The sequence below is a fragment of the Zeus faber genome (genome assembly GCF_960531495.2).
Source record: "Zeus faber genome assembly, chromosome: 14".
NCBI lineage: Eukaryota > Metazoa > Chordata > Actinopteri > Zeiformes > Zeidae > Zeus > Zeus faber.
In genome coordinates this window covers 24539844-24554461 of record NC_137200.1, presented here as the reverse complement: position 1 = coordinate 24554461, position 14618 = coordinate 24539844, and the positions used below count along the sequence as shown (strand labels likewise).

The window sequence follows — 14618 nt, the reverse complement described above, 5'->3', positions numbered from 1 at the left end:
AACTTTATGTTGCTGCCTAGGGATCGACACGTGAGTGTGCGTATGTGCGTGCATGTGTGTGTGTGTGTGTGTGTGTGTGTGTGTGTGTGTGTGTGTGTGTGTGTGTGCGTGCGTATGTGCTTGCATGCATGTGCGTGCATGCATGTGTGCGTGCGCGAGTGAGTGCGTGTGTGTGTGTGCATGTGCTTCGCAGCCCCTGGTCAGAACACTGGCTCCCCATTAAAGGAAAAACACTGGTATTTTTTTAAAACGAGGCCTTATTTTTTGATCACTGGGAGTCAACCCGTCAGGCGTCGGAGTCCTTTCAATCAATCCAGTATCGAGAGGCTATAATGAGCCGATTGCGCGGCAATCACGGAGGAACCTGGTTGCAATTGCCCCAAGATCCCAGGTAGCCTCCCAAAGAACGCGGAATAAGGCTGAGGTAAAAAAGGAAAACCCACCACTTTTCATTTAAGCTTGTGTACAGCCGGTCCCGCTGACCCCAATGTGTGCACTTTAATAACCCATGACATTGATGATGTGTCACTTATGCTCACTTTCATTGTAAATTTGCAAATATTCCAGATAACTCATAAGTCATTTAAGCTCATCCCATTATCTTCTGATTTGCCTCGAACCATGTGAAGAACAACTTTCCGTATGAATAGGCACAGAGGGATTTTTTATTTTTTTTTTCTCAGATTTCCTGGTGCAGGGTGAACAAAGGGCCTCAAAAACTCTCCAAGGCAAAGGTAATACCATACAGGTAAAACCCTTTCCATTAACCTCTGCCGGGGGCACGGAGGTCCTGTTCACAGCTGTGTGTGAGTGTCACTCAGGACAGATAGCCGTGGCCCGGGGCCCATTAGCACAGGGGGCTGTCACTCCCGTTGGGAGCTCTGAACGCAGTCTGACCCGTTGATCCGACGGCTCGGCCGGTCCCGGCAAGAGCGAGAGGGGGCTGCGCTGACGGACGAGGGGGCTGCGCTGACGGACAAGCGGGCGCACAGCTCCGGGCTCGAAACTGCGTTGCTGAACCTGGCTAACAGAGACACACACACCCACGCCTCGTCCTCTCACATGGAGGGTGCAGCCTGGAACTTCTGAGGTGGTCGCGTTGTTTTGACGCGACACTTGGTGTCGCGTTGTGTTGTGTGTGCGCTCTGACGAACGATGCAATCTCCAACGGCGAGGCCCGCTGCCGTTCGAGCCGCTGCTGGCTCCCCCCTACTTGCAGATGCAGCGAAAAACATAGTCATAGATGCACAGGTGCATACACACACACACTAGAGAAAGAGACACATGACAAACAATGCATGCCTCAGGTCGTCTTGAGTTGTGTGAGCCTCTAGCGTTACCACATAGCGTGAATAATTCATGCTGCAGAGGATAAGTCCGCTGTGATAAGTCCACAGTGGTATTATTTCCATTAGTGGTCCTTTATGATGTAAACACACACCTTAAATATCAATAAAGCATTCAAGGGTTTCAATTGCAAACGCTTTGGATGCCCCCCGGGAGATATTCCTCAGAGAAGAAGAAAGCTCCTGTCATTTCCAGATATGGACGACAGCCCGAGAACTCCGAACAATAGAATAGGTCCAAAAAACGCCTCCTGCCTCCCGGCACCGGGCCCGGTTCTGGTCGGAGCGGTGTGCGTTCTCTGAGATTTGGCGGGGGCGATCTGGCGTCGCGGAGCGATGGGCAGAGCCTCGGTCCACACAACCCACCACGCACCGCCTCCCCACCCCCGCCGTCCGTGTTCCCAGGTGGAGGAAGGCTTCCAAGAAGGACGGAGGCAGAGCAGGCAAGGCTTCCACACAGGTGCTTACAGAGCTGGGGATTGTTCTCCGGGTAGAGGGGAAGAAGGGGGTTGGGAACTTTAGAAGGAACACACACACACACACACACACACAACACACACACACACACACACACACACACACACACACACACACACATACACACACACACACACACACACACACACACACACACACACACACATTCAGTAAACACCACCCTCCCCCACACATACACACACACACACACCCACCACCCAGATCACGTCAGCCCCCTATAACCTCTCCGTCTCGGCCAGGCTCACTGTCTGCGCGCCACCCGCTCTGGCAGCTTGCAGCCAGGCTAGCCCCGCATTCCTCAGGCCGGTGCGAGACAGAGGTCGCTCTGGGGTTCAAGGACCGAGAGGAGTCTGCGGCAGGAGAGGGCAGCTCTGATTTAGCTCTGGACGCTCGCCTACCGAAGAGCTGTTAATGCAGACAGTGTAAAGGGCAAGGTCGCTATGCCTGCCACTTACTGTGTATGATATGTGGTGTGTGTGTGTGTGCGTGCGCGCACGTCCCCGCCTGCCTGCCTGTCTCCCTGAATCTGCAGCTCTCAACTGCGGTTCTGAATGCATCCCAACCAAAATGAAAACAACACAAATATCAGTCCACCCTCCAGCCCCCGGTTGTTTCAGCAATTTTCGGCATGAGCGACACCCGCAAACAAAAGCCAGCCAGGCAGGGTGGCCGTCCTCTGGAAAGGTCAGCATGTCTTCACAAATGCCACGACCGCGCCGACTGTGATGCCGGGATTCTCTAACCCGTGTTCCGCTTGATCCGGGCTCCCAACGACTCCTAAACCTACACACAACTGCATACATCTCGAAGAAGGTTTCGGGAAGGGCCCGAAAAAAGATCCCCGCCGGTAGCCAGCGTGGATGCAAGGACGGGCCCCACGGAGGACACCGAGCAGGTGAAGAAGGAAGTCGTTTATTTGGAATGAAAACAAAGAGAACCGAGCCGAACGAAGTGCGCATTCCTCCCAAGATGAACATGAGAAGAAATTCGATTTGGAGGTGATGAAAGTGTTTCCAAGCGCCGGGGGGGGGGTGACTGAAGTGACTCGTTATGGAAACGGTTGAGTTCACATACTGCACAGCCCCAGGCAGAAAGAGGAAACACTGGGCTATTTTCTGCTCCTTGCGACTCTAACCTGCTTGCTCAATAGCACTTTGTGCACAGGTTTGTTTGTGTTTGAATGTGCTCGAGGGGGACAGAGAGTCCAGGCTTGGTTCTGCCCTCCAAAAAAAAAAAAAAAAAAAAAAAAAAAAAAAAAAGCTTTTTGGAAAGAATTCATTGGGGTCGAATGCGGAGCAGGAAACCCTGCCCTGCACCCAGGACTCCCAGACACTCCGGGCACGCTTGTACGCCTCGGATCGATTCCCATTTCACATCCACCAAGCTGTCTTCAAGTGTCGAGACCAGTGCCACAGTGGTTTCAAGGGCAAACATGTGGTGCGTTTCCACTTACAGAGAATGTAATCGCCCTGTTTTGAGCCCGCAACACTTAGACTGTGACTCTAGCATGACTCTCCTAAGTCAATAGTTCCTAATCTAAAATTCTTCCTGTAGATAACACCACTGGTATCACCCAATGCGATCAACCAATTTATCTTTAAAGACATATTTTTGGCATTCTCGTGCTTTATTGTGACAGAGGGTGACATGCAGCAAATGACCAGGTGCCGGAATTGATCCCCAGCACTGCGGTAAGGACTCAGCCTTGTATATGGTGCACTCTGGTGAGCCACTGAGCCTCCCCCAATCAAATTATCTTAATGTGTCTATAGCCAAGAGGTTGGATAATAATTCCCTAACAAGTGTATAATTCCAAGTAACTCCTGAACATTAAGCACTTTCAGTGGGGGTCAGTATCGGTGTCAAAGCGCTGGTAAGGAATACCTGCCTCGCAAAAAGGTCGACGATGTACCTGTGTGTTGATACAACACCCAAAACAATGTCTTTTGTCTTGGAGCTACAGCGAGGGCAAAGCCACTTATCAGGATTTGAGACAGAAACAGGAGCGGAGCTGAAGAGCGGAATAATTGAGGTTGTTTACAGGACAGGATGGTCGTTCCCTTTCTCCTTTAGCGTGGGCCTAAAGATAAGTGTGGTTCTTAGGTAATTACTGTGCTGTCACACGGTTTTCGGACCTGGGGCAACAGTCCGTACAAATACAGAAAGTCAGCAAAAAGTTATTTAAATACAATGTCCGCAAATCCGTAAAGAAATGTAAGTACGTGTTAAAAAAAAACAAAAAAACAAGCACTTACAATCGCTCTCCTCTATCCCCGTGAGTACTTTAGACCAAAGCGCCCGTCAATCGAAAAGTCTGGGTGAGCGTAAGTCAGACTACGAGAACAATCTTCCCCGGACAATCAGACAACACTCCCCCAGTTCAGCGGGGTTTGGTGAGATCACCGCCTTCAATAGCGACAGTAAAAAACAAAACTATATATATATATATATATATATATATATATATATATATATATATATATATATATATACACAAGGAAATACAAGTCAGCCCCCGTCGGTGCAACAGCTGGACTGATCCGAGCAGCGGTTTCCGACGAACGCAGCGGAACCGGGTTTGGAGGACACCTACCTGTTTGCAGCAAGCCCACCCCGCTGTCCGAGACCTTGAAGTGGCGCTGGATGTCGAGCAGGACACCTGAGGAGGCAGAGGGAGAGGCAGAGGATCAGTGTGCGTCGGGGTTTATCAGCCCGTACGGTTCAATCCGCCGCTTATTCAAACACTATAGCCGCTGTCCGGACACCGCGCGCGGCACTTTAAAGGCTGTAATTTACTTGACGTCTCCCAGGGGTCACCGTTACAGTGATAAGTGCTCTCTTGGCCGGCACACGGCGCTAAGCCTCCCCGAGCGGCCACCAAGACGCCGACAAGGGTTGACTGGCGCACAATCGTTGCTTCTCGATCCAAACACCTGGCGTTATTGAGAAACCCGGATAGACACATGCAAGGACACACGGAGCTGCTCATAGATGGCCTCGTGACAAGAACGACAATACTTATCGAATAAAAATATCTTTGGAGGAATAACCCGATATCGATCATTTCGCGAAAAAATTTTTGGAGGTGGCAGTTGGTGTTTCATAGGATATTTACACGCAAGAAATATGCAAGAAAAATCATTAGAAACGTGGATATTATGAGTAAGAAGAAGAATCTTTAATTGTCACACGACACTACAACACATGCATACACGCTTACACACACACACACACACACACACACACACATGCTTTGGATGGTGGCCGGTGAAATGTGGCCTCTGCATTTGACCCATCCTGGCTTGTCCTTCCTCCGGAGGGGGCAGCCAGGAGCAGTGGCAGCATTCGACAACGCGCCCGGGGACCTTGTTCCATATGTCCATCGCTGGTCAGAAGCGTTGTTAGATGGAGGAAACCCCATGTGAGCACGGGGAGAACATGCAAACTCCACAGAAAGGCCCCTAATTGGGAGATAACCTGCCAGAGCCCGGTGCCTTCTTGCTGTGAGGCAGCAGTGCAATGCACTGTGCCACCGTACGACAGCAGGTGGGGACGCTGACTAGAACATCGAGAACCGACTATGAAATTCTGATAATTCCAAAATGCCGGACGATATGGCGTCTCAAATCACAATATCGATATTATGAAGGTATATCGTCTAGCCCCAAGGGAAAGGAGTCTGCACGCTTCAATAATTCAAAGTCAAATGAAACCGTCCAGATTTCTGCCCCTCGCTCTGTGAAGCTTCATCTGTTACACGCCTCTCACTCCCAAACACGAACAGAATGAGACCATCAGTCACAGAGAAACGGTGGCATCCAGCGCCGGTGAGAAACCCCGTCACCTTTGATGTCATATTTGCCCTGTTGCTGAAATCCAAGAGCAGTTATGCCGGAATGGAGAGAATTCCTTTGAGAGCGTCACAAACGGATGATACATGGGCTGCATGAGCGCGCGGCAGCTGAAGAAACGCCAACAGCTGAATATCTTGTTCGCCATAACAATTAGACTGTGCATGTTCACTGGAGCTAATAGGTCTTAATAAGGTCTAACAATAGATCTTATTTTTTGGAGAAATAGGCGTACATCACAACATACAGTATATTCTCTTGTTTCAACTTGTTTTTCTTTTTTTTTTTGTCACGTCGATTCTTTTGCATTGCGCCAAACCAGTTTCAGCAAAAGGAAGCAGAAGCGCAATGGGATGCAATCGATGATATTCCTCCGGATACATGGATCAGGATCCTGGAATTGCGATGGAACCACATAAAAGGTCTGTAACGCGGTGAAGACAAGACGCTGACACGCTCATAGCTGACGGCCCGTTGCATGAAAACATCCCAAACAGCCCCGGGTGCCAAGGCCTCCGTTGCAGAGTCCATAACACTACGCTGCTGCAGCCCGCTCTGCAGCACCAACGTACAACCGATACTGAAATATATCCACACGTCACCTTTCTTAAGAATATATTACAACATATAGCGACAGCACTAAGCTTCTAGTTTCTCGGATATATTGTAAATATACTGCTCATCAATGTCTTCTTGAGAAAATATACTGTTGTTCTTTTTACAAAACACATTATATGTGATTATAATGTGACAGTGTTTAATTGCTGTAACGTCAAACCAAGAACGTCAGTGTATATTTCCGTTGAGGTTTTCAGCAGTTACTGATCTTCGTGTCGGCCCGTGGGGCGTTCTGTGAGAGCTTACTCCGTCCAAACTGTTTTATATGACTTTATTCATTTGAAGAACTGTCATTTTGCTTGTTTCCATGTCGTGTATGAAAGGTTCCATACAAATAAAGGTTATTATTATTATTATTACTATTATTATTATTATTATTATTATTATTATTATTATTATTATTATTAATATCATTACAATAAATTATCAATACAAATATTATTATTTATAATAATTGTATTATTATAATTATTATTATTATTATTTTAAATATTATTATTATTATTATTATTATTATTATTATTATTGATAATAATAATAATAATAATAATAATAATAATAATAATAATAATAATAATAATAATGATAATAGTAATAATAATAATAATATCATTATTATTGATACTGATATCATTATTCATATTATTATCATTCATATTGTTTATATTATTATTAATCTTAATATCATTATTCTGATGTACCATGTTGACAGCGGTTGAGGAAGAGGTACGTTCCTGGGCGCGGGAACATTAGTCAGATCCCTGTCGTTTCGGTAGAAGCACCCGCTCACTGTCTCACGCTGCGCCAGTTTCAGGGCAGTGATGACCTCACTCTAAAGTACACGTGTGCTGTGACCGTGGGGCTGAGGTGTAAGCAGACAACCAGGTGGGTGGAGCCCATCCCATTCCACTGCTGACAAGGCGTTCACTCAGTAGAGACACGCCGACCCCCCCAGGATGCAAAGCTGCATCTAGATATACATTAAGACCCAAATTAGTCTGGAAATCTCTCAAAATTTTTGGACAAATACCTCTATATGGACTTTTACAATATTTTGGGGGACGATTATTGGGGCTTTCGGGACAGCTCGACAGCGCCTGAAGCGGCAGCTTTGAAGACGACTTTTAACCATATCTCCATATCACGGTAGCCCAAATCCCAGAAGATATCCAGTCATATACCACGACATCGATATTTTAACAAGACGAAATATGTCGCCCAGCCCTCCTACCGTACGTAAACACACGCATACCCACGCTGGCTTGTCACTCAAGTCCTGTGACACCCCGCCAGACAAAGCGGCGTTGGGAGAAACTCCGCCTCTTTGGACGAGCACACGCACGTGTGTACTGACACACCTAGAAATACAGTCAGATGCATTTATACACACACACATACGCACGCACGCATGCACGCACGCACGCACACACACACACACACACACACACACACACACAAGGGGAGGAGGGGGGTTCCTGCAGCAGATGGCAAGGCGTCCCCTCCTGAACAGAACCAGCGCTTGCTGCCACACCCTCCCACGCACACACTCACTGCACAATTACCAAACAATTACAGAGGCCGGAGGTGGACGGCGGGGATATTTCAGCCTGACACAACGCAATAAACAAAAAGTTATTAGATAAACACGGCAAGCTGCTGAACCGTAGCGTGAAATAAGCCTTTCACAAAGCGTAAAATAAGACCCCTCAGAGCTGAATGATCCGGAATTCATGAGATTCGGCTGCAACAGAAAGGTCCTGTCTTCGCTGAACCAGGCTGTGTTCACTCTGGCCACGCACCGACACCACGCGCACGGGGTTTCAGGAGCTCCATCGTCCTCTGTCCTTTTCCCCGCTGTGAGCAAATCTCAAAAATAAACTCAGAAATGGCGCAATGGCACTGTGCGATATAGAAAGGCCTCCATTGTACCCATCCCAGCTGTCCTCTGGCCCAGGGGATTTAGATCGAGTCTGGAGACGAGTCGAGCGCGTCACGTTGTCAACAAAGCGGAGCCCGGACGAGAAAAAACACAAAATACGGTTTGAAATGTGAAAAATTTAAACTGGCTCCAACTGACCCACGAGGCTTTCTACGGGCGGCGCTGGGATCCGCTCAATTTGTAGGCCGGTGGTTCCATCGCTTTGCTGCAGTCTCTCCATCTGTCATCTATTGTTTTCCAGGAGAGACTTTAGATTCTTAAAATTTGGGGGAAACTCTTGCGCCGTGACTCTTCCCTTTATTTAGTGGAGATAAGTAAAATGCTACATCGCCCCCGACGGCATCCAAGGTTTCATCTCCATGGCAACGGCGTACGGCTGCGACGAGGAGGGAAAGGTCAGGAGACGGTGGAGGAGCTCAGCGTTCCAAAAATTACAGAGTTCGCCTTCTTTTTGGTTTCCTTTCTACTGAGTACTCACTTTCGCTTTTCGTTAGAGCCCAGTGGCCGCGCGCATGCTATGCATGTGCACTCTTAAATATATGTGAATATAATCACCAAATAATAAATATAATATAATAAATATATATAATATAATCACCATATCCTGACGTGAATTAATTTTGAATTGTAACGCTAAAATGCATATTTATTCATACTTACACACAACATATATAGATTATACATATTTTGTGACTATGCAGAAATATATGTAATGACATTTTCGTACTATTGTTTATTACCTGCAGGGACCAAAACTTGTTATTAACCTGATTCACACAAGTGAGCAGCCTTTTCACATGAAGATTTGCTCCATTTCGGGCTTCCGCTAATGTGTGTGTCAATATTTACAGTGTATATGTAGCTACACGCGTCACACGCTGCCACTGGGGGTTTATGAATGGGATTTAATTATCGTTTGCTTGATTGATTTATTCATCCATTCACTCGCACGGCGGACGCGAACCCTGGAAATGTTTTACTGGTTCCATTCAGCGAGCGGGGCAGGTCCGGGGGCGCCCACGGGGCATTTGTACATCTGAAGCATAACTGGCGTGCGAGAGTCACAGGAACGAGGTAGGAATGTGGATTGTCCAGATAGGACACATTAACGCTGCCAGCTCCCGGCTACAGTCAAAGACACACACACGCACACACACATACACATTAGGTTTGATGTAAATGAGTGCTTGTGGCCATACTTTGCTCTAAAAGCTGCTTTTTAGGACACGCCATAAAAAAAAAAAAAGTCAATTTTTCCTGCTCCTCATTTTGTAACGAGATTCCCGACAACGCGACGAACGGGACACTCTCACGTGAAGCGCATGACTCGATACGCTGAGTACGACAATGTCAGGGGCGAGGAGGAGGGCGTGCTCGGGTGGGGTGTGGGAGTGGCGAGGCGGACGCCCCGCTCGTAAAGTCCTCCTTCATAATGGGCCCTTTTCAACACGTCCACTCTCAATTTGACCAACACTCACGTGCCACAAGTGCTGCATTTAGAGTCATGAATGGTGAATGACGGTTCTTCAATATGAATAGTACCTTCATGCTCGCCGTTTCCTATTGCAGCGTCGAGAAATGATCAAGCCGCGATGAGAGGAAATCAATGCTTCATGATTCACAGTGGACGGTAAACCAAAACCAACACTCTTTGTTTCTATACGCTCGGCGGACTGCTGTCCGACACTTGCACAGGTAAAACTTGGGAAAGTGGCTCCTTCTCCCATGATGCACTGCTTCGCAGCGATATAGGTTGCCTCATCCAGGGGAAGGGTACAGTGACCTGTTTTGTGTGGCCGTCTTTGCTGCTTTCGCAACGACCGAACGATCTGGAACCCCATGGATCCCGTCAACATTTAGTAAATGATCTCACGGGAACACACAAAGCGCACAGACACACACACACACGCACACACACGTACACGCACACACGTACACGCGCATACACACATACACACACACACACACACACACACACACACGCACACACATTCCCATCAGCTTGGAGAGTGCACACTTTATATCCAATCCCCACCAGACACAAATCTCTGGGACCCCACTTCTATTTCTGCTCAGAGAACTAGGCTAAGAGGTGGAAGAGAATATAGCGGTCCAATTTAGCAAGGAGTGTTAAGTGAGAGCGAGGGAGGGAGAGAGAGAGAGAGACAGAGACAGAGACAGAGCAGAGGGGAGTTCTTGCAAGTTTGCAGGGAAATAGGTGGCTACATCAGGTTAGTCATGGTTGGATTCCTTTTGTAAAGCATGTGTTTCCATTGGACATGTGCAAGTGTGTGTGTGTGTGTGTGTGTGTGTGTGTGTGTGTGTCTGTATTCCCCTTTGCCCTGCTTTTCGCTGCTATGAGTGTGTGTCTGTGAGGTGGTGAGTGGTGGATGGAAGTCATTATTTCTGTCCAGAGTTACATAGACGGGGGGGGGGGGCTGATCCTTCCAACCCCCCCCCCCCCCCCCCCCCACCCACCCAAACTCCCCCACCGCCCCAAAGACGGGTTATCCCCTTTTCACATGTCGCTAGGATCAATATCAACACAAGCCTCTGGGAAGGAGAGAGAGAATGAACGACATGTGGGTTCTGGGTTTAGATGTAAGTGTGTGTGTTTGTGTGTGTGTGTGTGTCTGTGTGTGTGTGTGTGTGTGTGTGTGTGTGTGTGGGTACGGGAGAGACGGAGAGGGAGCGAGAGAGGGAGAGAGAGGGAGAGAAAGTGCAGAGGCAGTCTGGGCTGGAAGGGAGGGCAGCTCAGACTGCAGTGAGGAGAAAGCCGACCACAAATATGCCCGGCTGCGGCCGCCGGGGCTCCTGACCGACGGCTCTCCTCCCCGGCCGTGCGGCTCCCGCGGGCGGGCGAGGGGGGGGGCCGCGGTGAGAGGGGCGAGTGAGGGGGCGGGGGGGGACTCTTTTTCCTCTTTTTCCACTTTTTCCACCCGCGCCGCTTCCTCTCTCTCTTCCCGCCCGGCGCGGCGAGAGGAGAGGCGCCGCAGATGTCCGAGCGGCAGCGTGGGACCCGCCCACAACCCGGGCCCACGTCCCCCTTCTGTCCCGCCGTGGAGGTGCGGGGATTGGCACTGAAAAGGCGCCCGCCCGCCTGCCAGGAGGTCGGCATGATGTCATCCGTGCCCGGGTGTGCAGGAAGTCCAGCTCCAGGGGCTGAGGCGCTAATGGGCGACTTTTGAACCAAGCCGCTGAGCCGGGCGTTCGTTTCAAATGTTAATTAAATGCAGACTTAGATATTCACCCCCACGCACAAAGAGAAGCATAGGAATCCTCACTCAGACTGTCTGTACATGCATACGTTTGTGTGTGTGTGTGCGTGTGTGTGTGTGTGTGTGTGTGTGTGTGTGTGTGTGTGTGTGCGTGCGTGTGTGTGTGTGCGTGCCTGCGTGTGTGTGCGTGTGTCTGTATATGCGTGTGTGTGTGTGCGTGCGTGTGTGTGTGTGTGTGTGTGTCTGTATATGCGTGTGTGTGTGTGTGTGTGTGTTTGTGTGTGTGTGCGTGCGTGCGTGTGTGTGTGTGTGTTATCGACAATGCTGTGATTTATTGGCGTAGACGGGAGCGTCTTGAGAGAGAGCGCTGTCAAAAGCGATCCCAGTGGAGGACACCTTCCACACCGATCATCTCCAGTTGCGGGAGCTCGGTCGCCTCCGAAATTAAAGCAAAGTAAGTTTCGTCCAAACGTCGAATTCAGCTGGAGAGCTGCGGTGCAGCCAGAGGGCGTTAAATATTTGATTGCAGCGGAGAGGAGGCGTCGTAAAGGGCCCGCAGAGCCGACTAAACGTATATCCCATGAATAATAGATCCGTGGGCTCGTGCTCTACTCATGTGAGATGATGCCAGAGCGGTTTCGGGGACGGGCGGGGCGGGGGAGAGGTATTTCTCATCAGATTAAATGAGAAAAGGTTAGGCTCTCGGCACAGTGTCCGTAGGGGGGAAAAAAAAACGAACAGCACATTGGACCGCTCCGCCTCGAACGCGGTCCCTGGAAAGCGCCCGCTGGCTCGGAATCCGAAGCGGGAGCCACCTGAACCGGAGCGCGGCTGCTGCCACGGGAGGTTGTGGACAATTCACCCCAAGCACCATTCTTTACAGTCGGTCCCGGGGCCGTCACCGTCACGACATCTCACGGAACCAGTGGTGAATGGTCATGTAAATAACTGCATTTCATGCCGCTATCGCAGGGTTGGTATACGCCTATAACAGTGTAATGAAACACATCCACCTTTTGAGGAACAGCCTCTCTGTGGGTGAGACGTTTAAATTCCCCCCAAAGCAACTGATGAAAACACACACAAATAGCTTCTTCTGGGAGTGTTCCCTTGCCCGGGTGAGGTTAAGAGGATGGGGGCGCTGTTGATTTCTATGTAAAGCCTGTGAAGCCCTTCGAGACTCGACTGCGATCAAGTGCTGTAGAGATAAACTTCACCCGACTGACTAGCTTTTCATCCGTTGCAAAATCTCTGACATTGGCTTGAAATCCCCGCTGCGTTTGGATAAAAAAAAAAAATAGAATTATGGATGGATTTTGCGAAATGATTGCTCCCCGCTCAAATAATTGTCATTGGGTGATTATGTCATGATTGTGATAAAATGATCAGAGGAGAAAAACGGGGGGGGGGGGGGAAACGCCACGGTAGCAAAAGCAGCTCTGGTGGGCATGGCAACCGGTAAGATGCTGAGCATTCAGGGAAGTCTCTCCCTGCATCGTCTTCACGCACGCGTTCGAAACGGGTTGAAAGTCAAAACCAACACACGCTGCGCTCCGTCCGATTACAGAGGAAAGGCATCGGTATGTCAGGCCAGGAGTAATCCCGCCGCTTTACTACATCCCAGCGTGGAGGAGAACGGCCTCCCCCTCTTCCTCTGTCGTGTTTCTTTTACTCTTTATTCTTTTTTTTTTCAACCTGAGGAACACACACACACACACACACACACACACACACACACACACACACACACACACACAGTGGTTCTTGGGAAGTATTTTCTATTATTTTTGGAGACATTTCTCAAACATCATAGTGCACGGTTGGTGTTCCTGTAATCATCCAGCTCCCGAAGAGGCGACCCGAACCGAGTCGGAAACTCGGTTCGGGTTTTGCTGACAATCAGAAAAAACAAAAAGTATGTCTGGTTGCGCTGTGTGCGTGCAATGGTTTAACCGGTTAAAAGTCAAAACGTCTGTTAAAATGTCCCTCGTACTAGTCGCCCATCGAGCACCTCGACCACTCAGAAATGTTGATTGAAGTCAATTTCATTCCCTTTGTTTCCAGTCAAGCCCCAATAATAGAATATGATCTATTGTAGGTGGGCCCAAAACACAGAGGAGGAGGGGGACGAGCTTTAACTCTTTTAATAGTCACAGCCGCAGTCGTTTGCTATAAGCCAGTAATGAGTCACTTTGGTAGCAGCGAAATCCACTCCCACGCTCTACAATCCACTCCAGTTCCTGCTCCACTGGAACGACCGGGACACGATGATGAGCGACGACAGTGTCTTCTCATTGCAGAGAACATCTGTCGTGAGCGGCCCGACTTCCAACCACGCCAGATTGCTCACCATCGTCCTGCGGCCGCTGCAGAGGCTCCGCTCGTCCGGCGACCGGAGTGTCCCCCGTCGGCCCCCGAGCAAACGGTGTTTGTCCCCTTAATGGGCGGCACACGGCCTGTGTCAACTTAATATTCTTACTAACGTCAAACGGCCAAAGCCTTTAAGCGCGATGGGAGTCCCATGATGCGGTGACAATCTCCTGGAGGGAGTGCGGGCGGACGTTCGGGAGCCTCCCGGCCAGATTCCGCCGAGGTCGTCCCCCGACAGCTGTGGACAGCGACCTCGCGTTCCCCGTCCCCGTGGCCCGCGCCCCGGCATCTCCCTCCTCCTGGTGGGCCCCTCCATTCCGGCCCCAGCCGCGACAAGCTCCGGCGTCCATCTTTCTTTTTCTCATGAATAAGACATGCATCTCATTACCCCCTTCTGCTATTTCACCCAAACGCTCCGAGCCCTCGCCTTTGCCGAGCTCGTACGCTCGCTGGTTCAGGGCCTCGGCGATGCCCGCGACTCGGCCGCGCGATGCGGCGCCGGCAACGCGGGGTGCCGTTTTTTTTTTGCCCGAGCGTGAGAAAACAAAACGCAGCATCCTCCCGGCTCCTCTCAAACATCCTCCACATTCTTGGCACGCGCCGCCGGGGCAACGTCCCCCGTGCCCACAGCCGCACGGCCGCAGCCTCGGACTGCCTCGTTGATATCTAACATATTGCTTTTCTTCACCGTGAAACCAAATATGTATGGAAAAGAAGACAGACGTGCACAATCTTTTTATGACGGGGAAATGTTGACTCAAGATTTATGAAAATCAAC

General features: G+C 49.7%; 1 protein-coding gene across 2 annotated transcripts in view; it reads right to left on the bottom strand.

Annotated features, from left to right (window-relative positions):
• Nucleotides 1–14618, bottom strand: part of spns2 (SPNS lysolipid transporter 2, sphingosine-1-phosphate) — a 65030-nt gene that overhangs the window by 40833 nt on the left and 9579 nt on the right. For both annotated transcript variants that reach the window (XM_080013763.1, XM_080013762.1), the window contains exon 2: nucleotides 4438–4503. In XM_080013763.1, coding sequence (XP_079869889.1) covers nucleotides 4438–4503 — 66 coding nt within the window. The remainder of the gene's footprint in view (nucleotides 1–4437; nucleotides 4504–14618) is intronic.